Source organism: Panthera tigris, chromosome F3, assembly GCF_018350195.1.
Source record: "Panthera tigris isolate Pti1 chromosome F3, P.tigris_Pti1_mat1.1, whole genome shotgun sequence".
NCBI classification, from domain to species: Eukaryota; Metazoa; Chordata; class Mammalia; order Carnivora; family Felidae; genus Panthera; species Panthera tigris.
In genome coordinates this window covers 67453356-67476717 of record NC_056678.1, presented here as the reverse complement: position 1 = coordinate 67476717, position 23362 = coordinate 67453356, and the positions used below count along the sequence as shown (strand labels likewise).

The 23362-nt window shown below is 62.4% G+C and overlaps 1 protein-coding gene across 1 annotated transcript in view; it reads right to left on the bottom strand.

Annotated features, from left to right (window-relative positions):
• Positions 1–3491: 3491 nt before the first annotated feature.
• The window catches only part of MEF2D (myocyte enhancer factor 2D), a 31192-nt gene continuing 11321 nt past the window's right edge, over positions 3492–23362 (bottom strand). The window contains exons 2-11 of the mRNA XM_042975574.1: positions 18353–18544; positions 17549–17752; positions 16298–16435; positions 15175–15385; positions 14940–14996; positions 13303–13493; positions 11720–11849; positions 8107–8344; positions 7432–7738; positions 3492–7158 (exon numbers count right to left, since the gene is read on the bottom strand). Of these exons, the coding sequence (XP_042831508.1) occupies positions 7147–7158; positions 7432–7738; positions 8107–8344; positions 11720–11849; positions 13303–13493; positions 14940–14996; positions 15175–15385; positions 16298–16435; positions 17549–17752; positions 18353–18406 (1542 nt within the window). The 5' untranslated portion in view covers positions 18407–18544 and the 3' untranslated portion in view covers positions 3492–7146. The remainder of the gene's footprint in view (positions 7159–7431; positions 7739–8106; positions 8345–11719; positions 11850–13302; positions 13494–14939; positions 14997–15174; positions 15386–16297; positions 16436–17548; positions 17753–18352; positions 18545–23362) is intronic.

Below are 23362 nucleotides of genomic sequence, written 5' to 3'. Positions count from 1 at the left end.
GTTCATCTGAAACAAAACTTCCCTTCTCCAGACACACCTGGGGCTGCAGCCCGACCACCCCGTCAGAATTCCAAGGCTCAGTCCTTCCTCCTGTACCTTCACCAGGCGGTTTCCAAGCCCTGTTATTCTCCCTTTTTAATATTTACTAAGGGGCACCTGGCCGGCCCAGTGGAATGTGTGACTCTTGATCTCAGGGTTGCGAGTTCAAGTGCCACTCTGAGTGTAGAGATTTCTTAAAAATAAAATCTTGAAAAATAGTATTTACTACATTGACCCTCTCTCACTTGTAAAGGACCCCATCTGGGCCTCAGTTCTGCCGTCAGGAGGAGTTTATACAGGCTGGAGCTTTCTGAAATGCAAATCTGACCAAGTCCCTCTTTTACTTAAAACCCTTTGAGGAGGGCGCCTGGGTGGCTCAGTCGGTTGAACACCCGACTTCAGCTCGTTTCATGATCTCACGGCTCATGAGTTCGAGACCCGCGTCGGGCTCTGTGCTGACAGCTCAGAGCCTGGAGCCTGCTTCGGATTCTGGGTCTCCCTCTCTCTCTGCTCCTCTCCTGCTCATGCTCCGTCTCTCTGTGTCTCAAAAATAAATAAAATATTTTTAAAAAATTAAACAAAAAAACCCTTTGATGGCCTGACCAGGGCACCTGGGTGGCTCAGTTGGTTAAGCATCTGGTCTGACTTCGGCTCAGGTCATGATCTCACGGTTCGTGGGTTCGAGCCCCACGTCGGGCTCTGTTGACAGCTGGGAGCCTGGAGCCTGCTTCGGATTCTGGGTCTCCCTCTCTCTCTGCTCCTCTCCTGCTCATGCTCCGTCTCTCTGTGTCTCAAAAATGAATAAAACATTAAAAAAAAAATTAAACAAAAAAACCCTTTGATGGCCTGACCGGGGCACCTGGGTGGCTCAGTTGGTTAAGCATCTGGTCTGACTTCGGCTCAGGTCATGATCTCACGGTTCGTGGGTTCGAGCCCCACGTCGGGCTCTGTTGACAGCTGGGAGCCTGGAGTCCACTTTGGATTCTGTGTCTCCCTCTCTCCCTGCCCCTCCCCCACCCTGCCCCTGCTTGTGCTCTCTTTCTCAAAAATAAACATTAAAAAAAAAAAACCTTCGATGATCACACATCTCCAGAATAAAGTGCAAATTTTGGCAATCACAGCCCTTCTCAGCGAGGCTTCAGCTTTATATGCTGTTCCCTCGACCTGCCCCACGCTCTTCGTGAGCACACCGCTCTCCTTCCCCACCCCACTTGCTCTCCCTGCCAGCAGGAATGCCTTCCTTGTACACGTTTGCCCAGGAACTCCGGATGCCTTCAGACCCAGCCCGGACACCTCCAAGGAGACTCTCCTGATCTCTAACTGGCTTGGATTTGGGTGTGCCTCAAGTCTGACCCCACAGCCCACTCACACCCTTCCTATGTGACATTTAGTACAGACTGCTGAGTCAGGTGGTAAGTGTTGCGTCACTTGGCCCTTGTCCCCACTGAGCTGTGAGTTGCCTGGAATCGGGATCTCGATGCGTCTGGTCCGTCTCTCCATCTCCGGGGCCTAACAGACGGGCTCACGCAGAGTAGGCGCTCAATACACGCTTGTCGCATTTCAGACGGAAAGATGGCGGGAGCAAAGATACGAACGGTCTGTCAGGGCCCGGAGCGGGCCTCCTGGTCGGCCTGGACTCCGAGGGGTGTGCAGCTGGGACACACCCGGGGACTAAGCCTGAACAAGAGTTTGGGTTGGCTCTTTGAGGGGGCTGGGAGCCAAGCGGTGGGGTTTGGACTTGGCCCCAAAGCCCCCTGCGATGTTAGAGGACCGGAACGGCACAACGGGGGTGGGTGGGGGTGGCCGGGGAAGGGGAGGCAGGGGTTCGAGAAAATAGGCGGCTATGAAATAGGCATCTTCCAGCTGATGACACAGCGGCGTGGAGAGGGGGACCGCCCAAGGCCGCACGACCGCGAGGCGGTGGGACCAGCAGGCAAGCCAGCTGCGGACTGCGAGTTCAGAGACCTTTGTGCCCCGCCACAGGGGGTACCGCGGTCCGTGGGGCTTCGGGGCTGTGCAGGTGTGAGTGGATGCCCCATCAGTCAGGATAGGAGAGGTCATGGTGCAGACACAGCACTAACATCTCTGTGGCCCGACACGCTTATTTCCTAGTCACACAAAGTCCCTGTCCTACTGGACAGCACCGGAGACCCCTTAGCGACCCAGGCCACTCGGATGGCTCCCGCCGCTCCCCCAACAGGGACAGAGCGCTTGGAGCACAAGCGCCAGTGCCATTTCGGGAGCGACGCGGGTCTTGGCCAGAACCAGTCCGATGACCGCGCCTGACTTACGGTGACTGGGAAATACAGTCTTCTACACGTCCAGGAAGGAGAGCAGGGCGGGAGATGCCTGTGGGCTGTGGTGATGCAGGTCACACGGTCTGAGGAACAGAGGTGCCAGGGACAAAGGACAGGGGTTTTGCTCGGGGATCCGGGTGATACTTCAGGGCACCTCGCGGGCGCAGGTGGGTGTCCCCAGCAGCAGTGTCTGCGGAAGCTCGGACACGGTGAGGACAGGGGAGACAGGGACCGCTCGCGAAGGCTGTTGATGGGAGGCCCGGTTCTCGGTCGCGTGGGCCTCTCCCCGGGGCTGCGGTCGTGCCCACAGCGTGGCATCTGGCTTCCCCAGGGGCAAAGGACGAGACGGAGAGAGAGACGGAAGTCACGACTTGGCCTCGGCAGTCTCAGGCCTTCCCCTCTGCGGCGGTCGTGGTCACGCACGCCCACCACGAGTCGGGGCGACGGGCCGGCTGCGCGAGGGCACGAGGGCCAGGTCGGGGCAGCTGGCGGCCAAGGGGAAGTGGAGTCACATCTGGAGGACAGCGGGCCCTTCCTGCTTGGCTCCTCCTTTTTGTCTGCCGCGGCAGGGGGGCCCAGTGAGGTGCGGCCCCGCGGCGGCCCTGGGGAGGCAGGGCCGGGACGGATGAAGAACCCGAGGCCCAGAGCGTCAACCATGCGACGTGGACTCCCTCCACCTCCGTCATCGCACCCAGCTGGGCCTCTGCGGACACTCAGCAGGTGTGGGGGCGGGAATAGGGGTCCCCTGGCCCTGCTGGAGGGCACCAGCTTGGGGGGCCCGTGGGGACGCCCCAGGACCGCAGGGGGAGGCTCCCCGGCACTGTCAGAGGGAGAAGAGGGCAGACACGCCCGTGCACTGTGCCCGCGCACTGTGACCATGGGATCCGCGGCAAGTTGTTGCCACAGAAAGGGTTTGCAGTAGTGAAGCCTCCCCCCGGCCACCCCCTTGTTCCTGACCTGGCCTTGGGTGCTTACGGGTGTTCCCGTGTCCCGAGATCCTTTGGGGGACTTCCTGCGGGACAACCCTCTCCTCCTGGGGCTGCCTCTGCTTTTGACCCCGCACCTGGAGGAAACTGTCACCGGAGAGCACCCCCTCCTGCTGAGGGGACACCCCCCACAGTCACCCTCTCCTCTGCCGGCCGCACCAAAGAAACCAGAACCCAAGCCCGAGTATCAGAAACGTGTATTCTTTTTCTTTTAATAGTAAACCTCTTTACAACAAATATAGTGAAAGAGTTTTCAAACAAAACTCATAAGAATCCCGAGGACTTTGTCTTCTTATTGTGTAGAATACTAAGAAAGCATCACCATACAGCACGAAAAGAAATATTGAAAACAAATCAACAGTCACACACTTGGACGCGCCCTGCCCGGGACCCAGGAGCGGCCCCAGGAGTGTGGGTGATTGTCGGGTTCCGGGGGCGGGGGGCGCCTCCATGCCTCCCCTCCCTCTCCCCCCTTCCCTCTGGGACCTGAATGGGGAAGACAAAGAGAATCCAGATTCTCCACAGAACATTCCAGCCCCCTGCCCCCACACAAACCCCACGCCTTCCACCACGGCTCAGGGGGTGGAGAGAGGCAGCGGAGGAGAGAACCAGAGTTCCCAGGCTGCAGGCCTCTCTCTTCCATGAAAGCCTAGACTCACCCCCACCCCTCCCCGGGAGATTCCAAAGAAGTCAGTTAAAAATATATAGATATAGATATTTCTAGATACACTTTTACAGCATTTCTGTCTCTCCAAACAAATAAATAATCATCAAGAGAAGGTGCTTTACTTCCTTCCTGTCCAAGGTGGGGAGGGCTGGGTCAGGGTCAGGGGTCGGTCTCGCCGTGCCGAGTGCATTGCTGGGCGGGAGGGAAAATGGCGTGCTCCAACGGCATGGGAGGCTCCTCTTGCCCACTGTCCCCACGAGCTTGGGAAAGCTGGGGAGGGAGGGGCAGTGGGGGACTCCAGTGAGTACTTTGGCAAATGCCCAGTTCTTAGGAGGAAAGAGTAGGTGGAGGCAAATTTGGCTTGTGAGAGGAAGAAATGAAGTCCTCGCTTGAGGTCCGGGTTCCCAGGGACCCATTCATCTGGCCAGCCAGGAGCCCCTACCCCCAAGAGAAAGCCCGGGGTACCGCATCACAGAAATGTCACATAGCCATTCACGGACCAGCCCCCGCCCCCAGGGGGAGAGAAGACAGACAGACACACATCCACACAGGGGAATCGGAAGCCAGGTTTGCCATTACAAGGCAGAGGGCAAAACTGGTGAATATTGCACCGCGAGCCTCGGGGGCTCCCGTCCCCGCCCCGTGTCTGGTGGTGGCCAAGCCCGGCTTCCAAAGGTGGGCAGACTGGCGGCAGGAACAGCCTGAGGAGGGACGGCCAGGCACCCAAGGTTTACTGAGCGCCGATCATTCACCCATTCGGCATCTATTGAGCACTACCTACGGCAGACACGGGGCAGGGCTCTGGGAATGCATGCACAAAGCTACACCCTGAACTGTCTTTCCAGGCCCTGATCAAGTCTCGTCGACTCCTGAAAGTCCCTCTAGGAACCTGCAGGAAGACCGGATGCGCTGTGTGCCCAGCCAGCAGGTGGGGGTTAAACTCTGAGTAAGGAAGAAATCACTGCCCGGGCGAGGAAAATGCTTCCAGAAGGAAGGGGAACATGAGTGTCACCCTGAAGGCAGGGCCGGGGTGGGGGAAGAGTGTACAGCCGGAAAGAGAGCTGTGTGTATGCAAAGGGCCGGGGGCCAGGGGGGCCGCCTGTGCGTGGAGCCCAGGAGAGGTAGGGCCGCAAGGACAAGCAAATGGGGCGACTGTCGGATCCCCCCCCAACTGCAGTGCAAGCCTGTCAGAGCTCAGGGTAGAACAGGGCCGGGAATGGGGATCGGGGTGGAGGGGCACGTGTGGCACACAGCCACCTGTCTCCCTCCTCTCCCTTCCCCTCCCAGGCACGTGCACCCCCAGAGATGCCCTCAGAGCTCAATCCACACAAATATCCGTGTATATGCCCAGACAGGCTCAGAGACACACAAAGGTACGCCCATGCACACACAAATACCAGATGCCCTCGTGAACACGCTCAGGTGCTCGTGTGGTCACACACACCCCTTGATCTGGTTCCTTCCCTGCGTCAGGTGTCAGAATACTGCAAGCGGCTGGGTCACAGAGGCAGGCACAGTTTCCTGCCACAGACTGGGCCTTGTCTAGTCTACTTTCCCGCTGGGCTGGGATGAAACCCCCAGGGAGCGCTGCACCCCCAGAGCAGAGGAGCGAGGCTTCTGTGAGACATGGGGGCGCCCCCCACCCCAGTCCGCCTGCACACACTACCTCAGGCCAGGCCCCTTAGATGGGGCGGGGGGGGGGGGGAGGTGGATCGCAGGCTGGGGGCCTGCCCCCTCCGCTTTGATCTGTGATCCAGCCTGAGGTCTCAGGACCCCGTGCTGAGGCTGCCCCCACTGGGGCGGCAGCAGGGAGGGGTGGGCTGGGGGGGAGGGGGGCAAGAACAACAGCAGAAGAATCCCATCTGTACAGTACGGGCCGTTTGAGTCATTATTATTACAATATACTTTGACAAAAATAGAATCTCATTTCATATCAATACAACAACAACAGAAAAAAAAACAGTTTCCTGGACTGTTACACTGCTAACGTTTTCCAAAGGTTGCTATTTACAATTACAGTAGCCAAGAGGGAAGGCGGGATGCGGCCTGGGGGTGGGGGGACAGGAGGTAGCAGACCAGGAGGACGCCCGGAGCGGGGGTGGCAGGGGCCCGGAGGGGGCCGGGGAGGGAGGGCCCAGGCGGGAAGGAGGGAGGCGGGCCTTCTGCGGACCTCCTCCCCCATCTCCCTTCTCCCACCCTCTCGCCACCCCGGCGTCCCTCCTACGGGGGTGTGGGGACGTGTCCGTGCAAGGAAGAGCGAGCCCCACTCACACCTGCCGCTGGACGCGAGGGTTCCGACCCTGCTGAGCAGCCTCACTGCAGCTTCCCTCCCCTCCCTGCGCTCTGGGGCCGCTTCCTGGGGCTGGTGTCGGCTGAGGGATGGGGCTATTGCACTGTGTGTCTTAGAGAAACCGCTAGGGAAGGAAGGGGGCCCCGATCCGCCCCTCACCCCAGCTCTCTGCCCCCAGCCTCAGATTCCCGGGCGCCTTCCCAGCCCACAAGCTCGGCCGGCGCTCCCACACCTGGGGGGTGCAGCTCGCTCGAGAATCAGTGAGAGTGTGTCGTGTGGGGGGGGGGGGCATGAAGGGGCTGGGCTTGGATACTCCACCCCACGTGCCTGTGGCCGCAGGAACAGCCCAGAAGCAGAGACCCCTTCCAGAACCTCTGCCTCACCTCCCCCCCGAAACACAAACCCACCCGTCCAGCCGACTTTGGGGCTCAGTCTATTGTAAGGGGGTTTGCTGTTTGGTAGTTTTTTTGGTTATCTCCCTCTCTCTGGGGGACGGGGCGGGAGGGCTCGGCACCTGTCCTGTCCCAAAGGCCTATCGGGCTCCCCACCCCCTCCTGCAGCATATGTGAACAACGTGCAAAGTGTCCCCCCCCTTCCCGCAAAAACAGCACCCCTCGCCAGTAAAATGGTGGGGGTGCAGAAAGAGGGGACGGGAGCATCCCCTCTCCAAAGCGAGAATCCAAATTAAAAAAAATATAATAATAATAATAATAATAATATAATAATTATACACAAATGTAACCGTCAACAGGACACGGGGCACAAAAGGAAGTGGGGTCGAGCGGGAGGAGCCCGGGGCGGGGAGGGGTGGGCGGTGAGATTGTCAACTCTTCATCAGGGAGGCTGAGAGGAGGGGGGTGGGAATCGTCACTTTAATGTCTGCGAAGAGAGGAGATGGAGAAGGGGTGTGAGGGCCCAGGCTGTGGGGGTCTGCGCCCCCCACTCCCCTCTCCCTGCAGGGCCAGGGCACTGGAGGCAGCCGGCGGACACAGGTGCGGGCCTGGTGCTGGAGGGACAGACGGACGGGCCCGTGGGGGTGGGCAGAGGTGGCGGTGCTGCCCCACAAGGGCGACGCGGGGGCGGGGGGGGGGGCGGGGAGGGGGCCCCGGGGTGCAGCGGACACTGGCGGGCAGGAGGGTGACGCTACAGTACCCAGGTGTCGAGCCGCATCCTCTTTACAGCAGAGCCGTCGGCCTCGGGCTCGGGGGCCGGGCGCAGCAGGCCCAGCGTGGGCCCGAAGTCCCCCCGGCCGTCGTCCCGGTCCCCGGTCTCGTAGGAGCCACCGGCGGGGCTGCTGAGGCCGTCGCCAGGCTCAGGGCGGGTGGCCGGGAACACAGCTGGAGGGGGCGGCGCCGGGCTGCGCTCACGGCTGGGGGACACCGGCTCTGACTTGATGCTGATGTGCGGGTGGGTGGTGACCGTGAGGGCGGCCCCCACGTGGGGCAGGGGGCTGCCCGGGCTGGGCACCGGGGGGCAGAAGCAGAGGAGGTGCGGAACACAGGGTGATGGGGCAAGGGAGGGAGAAGGAGGTGGTTGGGGTGGGGAGGGATGAGCGGACAGAGAGGAGACAAGAGAAGAGGGGCCACGGGAGGGAAAGAAGGAAGAAGCCACATTAGTTCTTTCTGGCCGGTGTCAGCCACGGCCCCTTGGTACTCTGGGCTGGCAGGGGAGGGGCTCCGGCTGGGTCTCCGGGGCCGCTCGGCGTTCAGTGTTCTGTGCTGTCCGCCGGTGACAGGGCCCTTCGAAGGGGCCCCAGCTCCCCCAGAGGACCCCGTCTTCCCGCCCTCGGCTCTGTCCCCAACCCTCCCACGGAGCCCCGGGACTCACATCAGGCTGCTGAGAGACACGGGGACCAGGTGGGGCTGCGCCTGGGGTGGCTGCTGGGGCTGCTGGGGCTGCTGGGGCGGCTGGGGCGGCTGCGGCTGCTGCGGCGGCTGGGGCGGCTGCGGCTGGGGCGGCTGGGGCTGCTGCGGCTGCGGCCAGGCGGTGACGCTGCTGAGCGACAGCCCCCCTGGCGAGCTGAAGGCTGGGAGGGAGGAGAGCTCTGCGCTGGTCAGCTGGTAATCTGCAGGGGCGGGGGAGAAAGGGACAGGTCAGCGGGCACACCCCCGTGCGGCGTCCGTCACCGTGCCGGGCATCGGCACCCAAAGCTGAAGCGAATCGTAACCACCACCAGGGGCTGGGTTTTTAAAATGGCCTTGAAGTCGTTTCTTTTTAACCCACCCGTTAAGTATCGCTTTCAGAATGTCGACTGGAAAAGAAGAGGAAAACGTCAGGAAGGCCCAATATACGTCTAAGTGTCACCTCTTCCACTGCCAGGACTTCCGGGGCCTTTCCCAGACAGAGGGGCATCGCGGGGACACCCGGGGAATGGCGTTCTGGGGCAGACCACCGTCGCCGCCCTTCCACCCGCGGCCTCGAGACCGCCAACACCAGTCAGGGAGAGGAGGGCGGCGAGGCTCTGCTCGCCTGCCCTGATGGGCCCCCGCGGAACAGGGGGGCGGGGAGGGGAGCCTGCCCTCAGCATAGCCGGCCAAGCCTCCCCTGCTTCTCACTTTCTAAATTCCTGTCTTCGCGAAGAAGCTGCGGAATCTCCATCAGAGACTAAACCAACGCGAGGGGGTTCACAATTTACACGCGCTGGTGTATTTCACGCTGCAGCCTGTTTGGGGTGGTTTAGCAGCGTCCCCCTCGGGGCCCAAGGTGACAACGGCAGTGGCAGTGGGCACGGGCACAACCCGCGTACTGTCGCCACCACACCACCATGCTCTTCCTCGAGGAGTCGCATACCGTGGCCCCAGCTCCGCGCAGGGAAGACACCGCCGGGCACAGAGCAAGGGGAAGGGCCAGAGCGACGTGGTCAGACGTCCCGGTGGCCTCCACGGAGGTCCGTGAGCGGGGACAAGTGCCTTGCTCCCTGTTCATGGACCGGACACATGAGAGCCAAACGCACCGCACGGCGGTTGTGAGGACCGAGCTCTCACACGTGGGGCGCACACAACAGACTCTGGCACTCAGGAAATATTCCAGAACCCACAGACGAGGCAACTGCAGCCTCTCATTTGGGGAGCCTCTATGAGAAGCGTGGGCTTCTCACAGAGAAAGCCAACGGCTGAGCTGAGGCAAGACCCCAGGGCTTCCGATTACCCGAAAATCCCCCCTAGGGATATCCGCTCCACACTTGCCTCTGATCTTCTAACATCAGCCAGCAGCTTCGAGACGCCTGCTTAAAAACCAGAGCCAGGGCAGGAGGAGCCCCTAGGACCAGCTCCTTGCCACACTCATCTTACAAAAAGGAAGCCCAGCCTAGAAAGGCGCACTGCGTCGTCGCCCGCCGCCCTGGGCAGGAGGGACACGGCCCACAGGCCCGCTGGATCTGCTCCCGGAGCAAACAGAGCCAGACCTCCGCAGCCAGGGTCAACAAGGGGCCAGGCCTGTCCCTTACCCAGGACATTACCGGAGCCAGATCAACCTCAGCCGGAACTTGAACGGGGGGCCAAGGACTATGAACGGGGAATAACTAAACAGCGGTGTGTTTGCCGGGGTTTTGTTTAGATACCTAGGGTCACCTGAAAACACGTGCTGTTTAAACCGAGGCCTGCTCACCTATTCCTGCAGCAAGAGAGCCGGGGCCCCTGGTTTCTGGGACAACGTGAAGAAGCCCACACTTCCCGGCGGGGCCGCAGGGCCAGGCTCAGGGTCACAATCTGCCCTCACGCCAGACTGACAAACGGAGTCTAAAGTCTGGCCCTGCTGGGCGCCTGTCACTGGTTCATGGACACCCACTAAGCTCCCCTCCTGCTTGAGGAGACCTGCAAGGGCCACAGAAGGCGGCAGGAAGGCACGACCACGTGTTTCGGGAGCCCCCCGGACAACAGCTCCTGGAGAGTGGCCTGCACTGCCCTCCGCCAAACGCCCTGCCAGCCCCCAGGGAGCCTGAGAGACCCCTTGCGGGCCCACGACTCTTCCAGATGAGGAGACCGGGGCCCAGGAGGACGGCCGCCTGAGGCTGCCCCAGGACAGCGTAACCGGGCAGTGGGTCCACGTACAGGAACACACACAGGGACAGGGGACTCATTAGACACCTGGGTGATAAGATCTGGACACAGACACACGTCAGGGTCTGGCCCCTCAACATGAGGTGGTTCCCCCAGGTCTCTTACCTGCCCCAAGGGGCATCCCTATGGACGCTGCTGGGTTCTAGATTTTTGCCCAGGGGGAAGAGATAGGATCTTGTATTTGGTTTTGTTTTTTTTTTTTAATTTTTGAGCCATCTCTACACCCAACGTGGGGCTCCAACTCACAACCCTGAGATTGAGAGTTGTACGTTCTACCAACGGAGCCAGCCGGACACCTCGATTCTGTATTTGTACAGGCGTCATGGTGTGATTCTGGAACCAGGGTGTGGGGTGGCTGGAGAAGCGTAGGGGTCTTTTGGTCTAGTTTGATCTGATCACAAAACAGCCCTCACGCAAGCTGTTCCCGAGCGAGGGAACCGGCAGTGGGGGGTGGGGGCTGCAGAGGTCTCTTCGCGGGGAAACAAGTGCTCTGAAAGGAGGTGACAAGGAACGTCCCCACCGAGAAGTCCTTCCTGATGCAACAACAGAGTGCAGGCCAGGATGGCTGAGTGTCACAGGCTGTTGCTGGGAGGGGACAGTGGGTGACACAGGCCAGGACAGCCCCGGGGACCCAGCACAGCCTGGGCACTGGGTGGCCTGATTTCTTCTACCCAGAGGCCTCTCCTGCGCCCCCCAAGCGGCTCTCCACCTTCACACCCCTCTCTGACCTTCCCTTTGTCAGGGCCCTCCTCTCCCCTCCCCATCACCCCCCACAGCAGAGCCACCTCCTGGGTGAGAGGCCGTCTCCTCCCTCCTCCCCCTGCCCGAAGCCCCCAGCTGGCTTTCCCGAGAGGCTGGGCAAACCCTCCTGACGGGCCTCCCTCTCTCTGGCCTCCTCCACCTGTCCCTTCTCCAGGAAGCCTGCCCTGCCCCCCCCAAGGGCAGCCTGAGTCATGTGCTCAGCCCCCCCCCCCCCACCCCTGCCGCTGGCCTGGCCCCTCCTCAGACAAGGAGGTTCCTCAAGGACAGGAACTCCTCTTCCATTAGGTCCTGTATTAAAACGAGGAATCCCCAGTTAGCAAATTTGAGTTTCAGACAAAACAATGAATAGTTTTGTTAATACGAGTACGTCTTTGGGACATACTTTAGCAGAAAAAAGTCTCTGACACGTATTTATACTGCAAGATTACTCGCGGCTTCATCTGAAATTCAAATTTCAGGGGGCATCCTCTCTCTTTCTATTTGCTGAGTCTGGCACCGGCAGCCAGGTGGGGTCTCCCCGCTGGGGCTGGAGCACCCCCCCTTCCCCCTCCCCACCCCCCTCCCCCCTCCCCCCTCCGGGGAACAGTGCCCCAAGGCCAAGGGCACGCGCAGCCACTCACCTGTGTTGTAGGCAGTGGGCATGGAGGAGAAAGGGAGGCCCTGGCTGAGTAAACTCGGTGTTGCCACGGAAACCACCGGGGTGGTGAGCGAGTGGGTCGACTGGGAGGCCCCAAGGCGCTGGGCGTTGTTCTGCGGGAGAGAAGCGGGTGTCAACGGGTTGCGGGGGGCGGGCCCGCCTGGCGGGGACGCCTCGGCGCGGACACGCACGCCGACGCCGTCACGGGGACGCCGGGGCCCAGCGAGGGGCGCATGCACGCGTGCAGGGAGGAAGGCGCGCCCGCATCTGCCAGGCGTGGCGTGTGCCTGCGTGTGAGCACACACGCGTGTGGGGCTGTCAGCTCCATCTGCCGCTGAGTCACTTGTTTATTCCAGCTCCACGCTGGGGCCGAAACTGCCGCCGTGTTGGCCGCCAAAGCCCGCCTGCCTTTTCCAGCCTCTCTGGCCTCCCGTCAGGGAGCTGGGGAGGGAGGAGCCCCCGCCCCGCTCCTGGCTCGGGGCCGGGAGGGAAGCGTGAGCGCGCGTGCGCGGCTGCGAGCGCCTGGGAGCGCAGGTGAGGCGGGCTGCGAGCGGGACTGAGCTCGAGGAGGCCGAGAGGAGGCAGGGAGTTACCAAGGACACCCCTGGCCTGGCCCTGGGCCGCAGCTGCCTCTGGGAAAGTGCTGCCACGGTCTGGCTGGCACCCCTCCCAAGGAGGTCCCTGTCCTGGGTTCCAAGAGTGCTCAGTGGGACTGAGTCAGAGGGCAAGTATGGTCCAGCCCCGCCAATGCAGGCGTCCTGGGGCACATCCAGACGGGCCCTCCAAGGCCAGAGGCCGGCCCACCCCCTTGCGCGCGCGCACACACACACACACACACACACACACACACAGGGTTAAGGGGTGTCTGTGTGAACGCATCACATAAAGACGTCCACGTCCACACAGGTACAAACACATGCATGTCTAACCCTGACCCCTGCCCCATTCACCTCTATACCCCGCTTGGCACTGAGCACAGCTCCTGGCAAACAACCGAGTAAACAAACAACACACACGACACACGCAGGCGGGAGGCAGGGGGCACACGCACACTCCATGCTGGGGCACGAGCCACGGGTGGACCCGGAGTTCAAAGCCACAGCACACACCTCACAGCCTCAACTTACCAGATCTAAATGGTCCTCAGTCTGGCAGCGGAAATAAAACCAAGGGGCTGGTTCAGTCTCTGACCTCCGCACACCCCCCCAGACCCCTGTCCCCACGGCCACCCCATCTACCTCTTTACACAGGAGCGGGACGGCTCTCCAGCCTCGGACTCCGGAAAATGCTATATCCCAACGACCACCAGGTACGAAACCTTCACAATCCAGTCCTCATGCTTCCACAGGGATGTCAAATCCCTCCCTTCCTTCTCTCCCACCTCCTGTCCCTTACTGCCCTTGTGGGTGGCACTTCCACATTCCAGCCTCTCGCAGGGCCCTCGTGAGAGAAAGCTCAGGAGAAGTCCCGCCTCTACAGTCTCTCTCCGGAGGTCCCACCTGCTGGCTAGCCTCACGCTCTTCCCCCTTCCCCAGCCCCTACCCCTCGGTGCAGACACCCACTCACCAGGTGATGCATCAAGCCCTTTCCTCCCTGGGAAGTGATGACCCTCAGGTCGGGCTTGCGGCTGGGGGCTCCAAGCTGGGCGCTGTGGGCGGGCGGGGGCGGAGACTTGGCAGGGATGCCCTTGTTTAGACTGTTGCCATTGGCCACAGGGAGGAGGCCGGGGGAAGCCCGGGCACTGACGTAGCCATTCCCTGAGAGAAAGAGATGGGGGTAAAAGGAGAGCCCCGCTAACTCCCCCCGCACCAGGACTCCACGCTCAGGCTGCCGGTGGGTGCCGAGCTCTCGGTTTTCCCCTGAAACCGCCCTGACTCCGGCATCGCCGGGCTCATTCCTCTGCCTCTAAGTGATGTGCGACGCGGTCGGGAGCCCTAAGGCCGGTAGGAAGGAGCGGCCACGCCCCGCGGCCAGCCCTTCCCACCTTTCCTCCTCTTGGTCTCAGACGGGAAGTCCTGCCGATCCCCCCACCTGCCCCGACTGGCTCACGGTGGCCCCGGCTGGAGAAGGGGTGGGCAGCCCGGAGCTGCCCTCGGTGAGGATCCCGGCCCCCGAGGCCAATTGACGCAAGACAGCGCCTCTGGCCAGGAGACGGGTGCCTTGATTTGGGTGGGTGCATGACAACACGCCCGCGGCTCTGGGGCACACGAGCCATCGCTGGCGGCGGTGGCGTCGCTGGTAATGGGGAACGGACGACACGGCCACCACCATAACTACGCTGGCAACAACAGGCATAATAACTACCTCTTACGTCTGCCCCACGCTCAACACCGCACGGGACTTTCACGTGCACACGATCTCATTTAATCCTCACGCCCGCCGTGCGAGGCAGACCGGACGTGGCCCATCACCCCTATTCACGAAAGACCAGACTCGAGGCCTGGTTGCCAGAGCTGTGAGGACTGGCCCGGGGCAGCACGGCCGGGCGGAGGCCAAGCCAGGGCTCGCACCCGCACCCCACACGCTGGGCCTGGGCACCTGCAAGGACCACCGGGAGGGCCCGGGAGTCTGCGGGCGCTTCTCTGGCCCTCTCCTCGAGAGGAAGAGGAAGTCGCCATCCCCGCCTCTGACCCCAACACACAATCACTGCCACCAAGGTGTTTATGTGGTGCCTGGGGCTAAGCTGGGGGATTCTAAGGCCCAGAGAAGTGGCGATGACCACAGTCAGACGTGTCACCTTGCTCTGTCCCCTGAGAGCACACTGTTCCCCTGGAAGTGTGGGGCTGCCTTCATCCCAATTCCCGGATCACTCTGGGAATGGCAAGAATGTCAGGGTGACGTCAATGGTGACATTCGAAGTCACAGTCACCAGTCGGACAACAGCACAGGGCGGGAGAGGCTGTCGGCTGCCGGGGGTCTGGGTGGGAGTCCATCGGCAACACCATACGCTCCAGATCCCACCCAGGTGCCCCCACTCAACTGAAAGGACTTGGATATTCTCATCCAACTAGCAATGTTGGTTCATTCCCCCACTTGCCCAGAACGCCCCGGGCCTGCGTCTCTGATGATCGTCCACACCAGTCACTGCTACGGACAAAAGAGACCCATCCAACTCAGGCCCCGGCATCTTCCTCTCATCTAATGGGGGTCCCTCTTGGTCCCTGGGCCCGCGAGGCCGCAAGCAGGCAGGCAGCTGCACTCACCGACAGGGCTGGGGCAGGCTCCGTTAGCACTGGTGAGGTCTCCCCCCAGCATGGCCCCTGGGGGACAAGCAGAACCGTGATGAGTCGGCAGGACGCCCCCTTCCATGGTGTGTCCCGAGGGACCCCGCAGCGGGAGGAGCCACACAAACGGCAGAATGCTGCACTGGGTGCAGGGAAATACCCAGTGCTAGAGACGGAATCCTGAGGTCCCCGGCACGGCTCGGTCCCACCTCACCTGCGCTGGCCGGCCGCTGGGGCAGGCCCGGAGACACGCTGTTCCTCTGCAGCGCTGGCTGCTGGGGGGACAGGAGCCGGGGGTCCGTGAGGGATGATGTCACCAGGGAGGGGGTGACCAAAGAGCCGCTGGGATTGCTGAACTGCAGTGAGCTCTGGTTGGACACGGGCACCGTGACGGGCATAGCAAAGTTGGGGGCCGGCACGGCTGACTAGACACAAAACGGAGAGGCAGGGTCAGGCCAGGTGACCCCTCGCCCCGGACCCACTCTGCCTGAGGGGGCAGGCAAGGCTTCCTCTTGTCTCTGGGCTGTGTGTCCGAGGGCCAGCAGCTCGACCTCTCTGCCCTGGGCCCTCTCGGGGGAAGTACGCGGGCGGGGTGCCATGGGGTGGAGCTGCGCTCACCACAGACAGGCCCAGGGATGCCCCGAGGCCCCCCGAGGAGGTGGTTAGTCCTCAGCCAGGCGGGACACACAGGGAGCAGGTTAGAGGCCCTGAGTACAGCCCCGAACGCACCCGCACAGCCGGGAAGGGCCCGCAACCACCGGCCAGGCCACCACGTCCCTTGTCGTCTCCCGGCACCCCGCTCGCCGCCCTCCCTGCTTGGAGGGGGTGTCGGCGCAGGCCCGACAGGGTCCCTGCCCTCCGGCGCCGTGGACAAGGAGCGCGGTCCCTACTTCCTGTCGGCTGAAGCCCTCACGTCATCTACACACGCCTCGCCGGGGAGAGGGACGCTCCAGGCCTCTCCCGCTTGTGCTGCGTCCGACACGACGCGCGTCTCGGCAAGGGTCACGGGGTTTTCACAAGCAAGGTCAGCGGCTGCTCGGGGGCGACTGACGCCCCCCACGGCGCAGGGCGGGCGTCCGTCGGGGGCAGCCGAGGGCCGGCGCGAAGCCACACCATGCAGCACGGGCAGGCGTTCCTCCACGCGACTACTCACGGCCAGTCTATAACTCTGCATCATTTTATCAAACTCCTCGTCTATCTTTTTATACTTCTCCTCCGTCTGGGGGGTCAGGGCAAACACCTCGTCCACCTCAGGGCTCTCACATTCCCTGTGTTTCTTGTGCAGCGCCTGGGGGGGGGCCGGAGGGGCCGACAGGGAGACAGTGAGTGGGGCTCACCCCGTAGCGCCGGAAGAGCCCGTCCAGCTCCTCGCTGGCGCGTCGGTACTTGTCCTCCAGCAGGGGGCTCTGCTCCAGCGAGTCCTCCCCGTCGGGCTCCGGGCTGTCACAGCCGTTGAAGCCCTTCTTCCTCAGGGTCTGCAAGCGCACCACTGTGTCAGCTGGGGGGAGGGGGGGCGGCCAACCCCACCCCGGGGTGGGGGGGGGGTGAACGCGTGCTGGGGGGGGGGCCCTACCCCAGAATTCGGCATGCACTTGGCACAGACCCCTCCCTCCAGGGTGGCAGGTGGGGAGGGGCCCTAAGGAAGCGCCACGGGGGGGGGGGACGGCAGCCAGGGCTGGTGGTGCCCCGCGTGGCCCCTGGGCTCTGGGAGAGAAGCAGAGAGGGAGACGGGGGGAGAGGAAGGAGGGGGAGAAAGGCCAAGGGGACAGCAGCGTCTCTTGAGCCCCTACGACGCGACGCCCCGTGTGCTGTCCTTGCCCAGAGGCCGGGGGCTCCCCGCACATGCCCACACGAGGTCGGGGCACGCCCGGTAGGCCTGGAGTAGACCCCAGGGCTGCCGCCTTCCTGTCAGAACATCTTCACAGATGTGGTTTGTCTTTAAAGTCAATAGCGAGTGTAAATGTTCCATCCTAGACCAAACCTGTTTTCTCGAACAGAAAACTAAGGCAATTTCCTCCCCATCTCGGAATTAAAGTCCCTCTCGGGGAAGGCAAGCCCGTGGCTTCCGGGCACCTCTTCACTGGCAGTTCTGTGCCCTGGGAGGGCACCTGAGCGGGGCAGGCTCCGAGGCCCTGGGAGGCTGACCCAGCCAAGGCCGTGTGGCCAGTCAGGGCCACAGCTGGATCCCAAAGCCCGTGTCCTTGGACGGCTCGCAACACTGGCTCTTTGTGAAACGGAAAATTGCGCCACAGGGACCCACAGAGGGGCCGCGGCGGAGCAGGGGAGACAGAAACAAGGAGGGAGACAAAGGCAGAAGAGTGGGAAGCAGGAGCAGCCCAAAAGACGGAGCAGGAGCGAGCGAGCGAGCGAGCCCGAGAGAAGCCAGAGCAGAGACGTCAGGCGAGCCGGCCGAGCATGAACTCATGCTCGGAGAGTTCGGGCGGGCGGCCCCCACCCGACCTCGACCTCGACCTCCCGGTCCCGCCCGCCTCCCCCCGCCCGGGCTCGAGCGAGGGCGAGAGAGGATGTGGGTCCCTACGGCGTGCCCACGGGCGAGGGGCTGCCAGGGGCGGGACAGGCGGGCCCACCTCGATGATGTCGGCGTTGGTGCGGCTCTCGTGCGGCTCGTTGTACTCGGTGTACTTGAGCAGCACCTTGTCCATGTCGGTGCTGGCATACTGGAACAGCTTGTTGGAGTGGTTGAAGATGATGAGCGCGATCTCGCAGTCACAGAGCACGCTCAGCTCGTACGCCTTCTTCATCAGCCCGAACTTGCGCTTGGTGAACGTCACCTGCAGGTGGCGGGGAGGGGGGTGGCCAGGTCTGGCTCAGTCAAAGCCCGCCCGGGAGCCCCTGGCCCCGGGGAAGAAACAGGCCAGCGCCTCTCTGCCCACACAGGGCCGAGACGGAGCCTAGAGCTGACGCGCTGAAGGGAGAGGGTGTGGACGCACAGAACGCCACACCTCTGTGCTGGGGGCTACAAGGAGGTCAGGGAAGGAGAAGAGAAGGGCTTCCCAGCTCCTCCCCTGGAGTAGGAAGAGGGGAAGAATTCCTCTGGGGGAAGAGAGGGTGTGCCCAGGGATGGCCTGAGGCTTGGGTATGGCTCCTGGGTGGGCAGCGGGGGGGGGGGGGGGGGGGGGGGGGGGGGGGGGGGGGGCACAGGTCCACGTGCTTGCAGCAACAGAGGAGCCTCAGAGTTCTGAGACACGGGGTTCCAAGAGCTGCGGGAGGTGGGGGCTCCTCTCCTCCTAACTCAGTCCTTCCCCTTCCATGATGGCCTCCAGAGGCCCCCTCCTCCAGGAAGCCCTCTTGGACTGGCGGGAAGGAGTGGAGGCAGAGGCCAGCTCCCTGCCCTCCTCATCCCACTCTACGTGGCTCCAAGACCTCCTCACCTGTCGGTTCCGCTCATCAGTGATTCGCTGGATCTGAATCTTTTTCCTCCCCATCTTCTCCGGGGATCCTCAGTGCTAGGGAGGGGAGGGGATCGCTGGGTGGCGGGTCTCGGCACGCCTTACACTGTGCTCATGAACGGCCTGGGACCAGGGCTCAGTTCATGGTCTGCAGGACACCTTCTGCACAGCCTCCTGGGAGAGGAGGGCCAGGAGACGGCTGTCAGCCCGGCGAGTGCCAGCACACAGGCGCGCAGGCCAGGCTCACAGCACCCCCGGGGGAGGCTGGGCAGCGCCCAGCCCCATCCTCAGAATGAGGAAATGGTGATGTCCTGAGGGGACGACGGCAGGCCGCGGCCAGGCACCAGCTGGAACTCGCACCCAGGGCCCAGGCTCCGGTCCAGGCTCTGTCCACACCAGCACTGCCACGCTCCGGTTTGAGATCACACAGAGCCGATGTCCAGGGCTCTGGGTCTTGGAGGACGCCCCGCACCCCTTCCTCTCCCCGGACCCTGCCCAGAACAGAGACATCGGGGTTCGCCGGCTGCCCCTCTGGCCTAGAACGGCACTTGCAGTCCTGGAGCCCGGTGGGCAGAGGGCACCTGCTGAGGCCGTGAGCGGCTACCACGGTGCACCTGCCAAGATGGCAGGGCCCTGGGGCCCCCGGTCCGGAGCACAGCAGAGCTGGGCTAGAGCGCTGGTCCTCGCACCAGCCTCACGGAACCCCGGAGCCTGGAGTCCCCGACGGGGCTGGGGCGGCTGGGAGGGCTGTCTCCCCTCCGCCAGGGGTTGCTCCACACCCATCGGCACTACTCGGTGGGCCTCGGCCTACGGTTTCGTTAGAAGAAAGGGCTCTGCTGCTTAAAATGAGTCAATACGTGACCACCGCCCCCCGATTAGAGCAGAGGTCTGCAAACTTTTTCTGTAAAGGGACAGATAACAACTACTTTAGGCCTCACAGGCCACATGGCTCTGTTGTAACTACTTGACCGCCATTGTGGCGGGAAAGCAGCAGCAGACGACACATAAACAAGTAAGCGTGGCTGAGCTCCAGCAAAACCAGATTTATAACAACAGGCATGGGTCAGATAGGGCCCAGAGGTCACAGTGTGCCGAGTCCCGCTCTGGAGGAGCGGGCCACGTCTAGAACCCAGGTTCACAGCCGCGGGTGTGCATGGGGGAGGCCGGGGCAGGCACCGGGAAGAGGGCGCCCCATATCACACACCCATAAACCAGTCATGGCCCACGGGCGAGGAGCCCCAGTTCCACAGCCAGGACGGAGGACGGGACATGGAGCCCTTCCAGAACGGGAGGGGGCGCGGGGATGGAAACCCAGCCTGACCCAGAAAAGCTACGTGCTCTCAGGTGTGGGAGAGGCTGGTGCCCTAACAGGCTGGGTGAGCCCTTGGGGCCTGGAAGGGCCCTGGGTGGGGTGGAGGCAGTTGACGACCCCTGGACCCCTTCAGCTCTGTGATTCCAGGAGAACTGGGGGCGGAGCCTTCCAGGACACCGAGCAAGCGGGCAGTGAGCACGAGGCCCGTGCGTCCTGAGGCCACTCTGATTAGGTCCTAGGAATCCAGGCCTCCCCTCCAGAGATTCCCCCCCATAGAGCCCCAGGCAGAGACCCCACTGCAGAGTCCAGGGAGGTGGGTTCTCAATTCCCCCCGGCCTGGGCACAGGTGATGGACATGCCTGTAGTTAGGAACCCCCTCCCCAACCCCCATTTCCAACGGCTGCTGAGTTTTCCTGGAGCCTTTCCAGCCCCTCTCAACCGTGGCCCCCAAGGTGCCAGAGCAGAAACCAAAGTTCACCCTTGCCGGCATCTCGGCCACGGAGGGCAGGGAAGCAGGGGATCGGAGGACTTGGGAGGAGCCAGGGATACCTCTTCCCATCCTTCTCCAGCCCAGCCTCAAAGAGAGTTTCTGCTCTGTCCTGAGACCTTCAGGAAACAGCTAGAGGGGTCTTGTACCCCTCTCTCGCCCAGAGATGGATCCCAGAACCTCTTCCTCTCTTCCTTGCCCTCAAGGTGCTCCACGGGCCCTGGGCCTCCTACTGCCCCCCTTCTTGCCCCCCTTGGACAACACCCACACGGCCCAGGGGGCCCAACAGACACCCCATTCTTTGCCTCTGATGCCCATCTCAGCCAAAGCCCCACCTCAAAGGCCCCTGCCCAAGGGTTACAGCTAGGCTGCTTCCCCGTGCGACCCCAAGGCTGTGTCTTCCGGAGCCGGTGATCTGGGCTTGGCAGGAGGGTGGGGAGGGAACGCGGAGGACAAGGGGGCGAAGACGACGGCTTTTTCAACTGGATTCTGGGGCCTGGCCATGAAAACCCCAGTCTAGACTGGTTAATGCTGTCACTGCTGCACTTCTGTGGCTCAGAGCACCCACCTTCCCTCCAACACCCCTGTTCCCATCTCCCTCTCACCACCTTTTGTGCGTAAGCAGGTTCTCGCGGAGACGCGGCCTCTATCAGCTTATGGCCAATTCTGCCTCCTCCTCCAAGTGGAGAGAGAACCCTGTGTTTGCTCTCACGACCCCCTGCAGCCCGACCTTGTTCCCGTGGTCCTCGGGGCGCCCTGTTCCTTCCCTTCTAGCGCTCGTCACGACCGTCCCGTTAGTTCCAAGTCTGAGCTTCCGTTTCATGCCTGGCTCCCAAGTTGCTGGGGCTTCGTAAGGGCAGGACCCACATCTGCCCTTTCCACTACTCCACCCCTGGAAGGAGCAGCTCAGGAAACGTCTGCTGAAAGGGCAGACTGTGTCACTGCCGGGACCCTGTGAGAAGTGCTCCTCGTGGTCTAACTTCGGTCAGTCCTATTGCGGGACCAGCTCCTTTCCCTCTGTCCTCCGTGGGGGCGGAACCCCTCTTCCCCCAACCGCCCCGAACTCGTCCATTTGGATACCATCTACCCTCCAACCACGCCGGCCTCTCCAGGCCTCAACTCTCCCGGCCCTCCGGCTGGTGCAGAGGGTGAGACTCTAAAGTCTTCTAAGAAGCAGCCCTGAGCACATGGATGGGGTTGCTTAGGCAACTGTCGCCTGGCAACCAGCTCCCTGGCTGATCTCCTACACCACCCCCCCACCCCCGCCTCATGCTGGGGGAGCTGGGATGTGAGAGGGATCAGGGCTGAGAAGACAGGGAAGCCAGAGACCCCCTGAGCGTCCTCCGGCAGAGGGGAGTCAGGGATGAACAGACCAGGCTCCATCCATCCCCGGTCTCTGCCAAGGGACCCCAAGCACCTCTATAACCAACCGCCCATGTCCCCAGGGCCCCGTGCCCACTGCCGCCCCTACCTCTGTGCCAACAACACCTGCCAGAGCACGAGATGCCCCTGAATCGGCAGTCCTTCCTCCTATCTAACCAGGAGCCCTCCTACAGAGCAGGCTGTCTGTAATAATGTCTCTCCCCTTCTATCCTTTCTATCCCTTCTATGCTGCCGCAGTCTGAAAGCCCTGGGGCGAGGAGAGGAACTGGGCACACACTTTGGAAGAAGGGCGCTGGGGCCCGGGTGGGCACAAAGGACCCTATACAGACCCTTCCCGAGGTACGGAGACCCATCCTGTCCTGCTTCCCTCCTACTCAATTAGGAAGAGCCTAATGAACACCTGGACCTCCTTAACGAGCCCTCTGCCTGATTACCTCACCAACTGCCAGGAGCCAGAGGCCTGGGCATCTGTTCTCCAGATGTGTACCTTTTCTCCCTGGCCCGGCCTGCCCCCATTCCTCTTCTCCTCTCTGGCCTCCTCCTCTACGAAGCCCTCCCAGACCTGGCTTTTGGCTGTTTCTCCTGGAGCCCAGAGCTTGAGGGGGCTTAGCAAGACGCCAAGGAGACAAGGGGTTGGCCAGGATGGCTTTTGGGCTCCAGCAGCCCCAGGGCCCGCCTGACCTCAGGCCACAGCTAGGACTCCTCAGGCTGGCAGCATCTGGGTCACCAAAAGCAGCCCTTGGAAGGCTCCGGCCGCTGCTGCTTCTGCTTCTCCCACTCGAGGCAGTGCTGGCAGGACCGAGCTGGGCAGGGTGGGCCTCCTGGGGGTGGGGAGCGAGGACGGAAAGAGCAGAGGGGGAGGATGGCAGCTGGGCTGATCCCTGGGGAGACAGGCACAGACCCACCTTCTTTGGGGAAGGGTGGCTGCAGAGAAGCCTTAGCAAATGGAGAACAGAGAGGGACGCAGGGCAGGAGCTCATCTGACAACACCCCAGACAAGAAGGAGGGGCTAAGGGAACCAGAGATGGTAGGAAATCCAGAAGGACCCCACAGACAGACATGTGTCCAGGCCCAAGCCGGGATCCAGACCCAATGGGAAGCCAGAGGGTTGTATCTACATGCAAACGAGGTGCGAACAATATGCAAAACGCACCCCAAAGGGGGTCTCAGTCTGGAAGGGGCAAGGGAGAAAAAACAGGCCCCTGCCTCCCCCAGTTTAACACCTCTTGGTACCTGAGCAATGTTCAAACCATTCTCGGGTTTCAGAATGATGCTATCTCAGTTCCTGTGTGAGGGTGGCCTGGGGCCAGTGGGGAGAGCTGCGGGGAGCGGTCAGGGCAGCTGTGGCAGGGCTGGCCTTCCCGGGGAGCCCAGAAGTACCTTCCAGCAGCCAGCCTCCAGCCCCTCTCCTGCCTCCTCGCGTCCCCCATAGCCTCCCGCCCACATCTGCCTGCCCTTGGCCCCTATCTGCCTCCGGAGCTGCCGTACCGGTGCAGGTCAAAACGGAGCAGAGGCCCAGAGAGGCTGAGCGAGCGGCCTCCCATCACAGAGCACTGGGCTTCGCACGGCAAGGAAGGCAGCTCTCATTAGGCAGGCCCTCCAACCCTTCCTCCCAGGCTGCTCCAGGCTGCAGGCTGTGGACTGGAAGGGAAGGCAGGAGGCGCTGGAGACAGCTGTCATCCCTCCTCCCGCCCCTTCCCCGTGGCTGGGCTGCAGGGCATGAAATAAGCAGCAGGCGCTGGGGGAGGGGGTGACAATCCAATCCACCTGTCACCCCCACAGTCAGGCGGCCTCAAGCAGCCTGCTCACT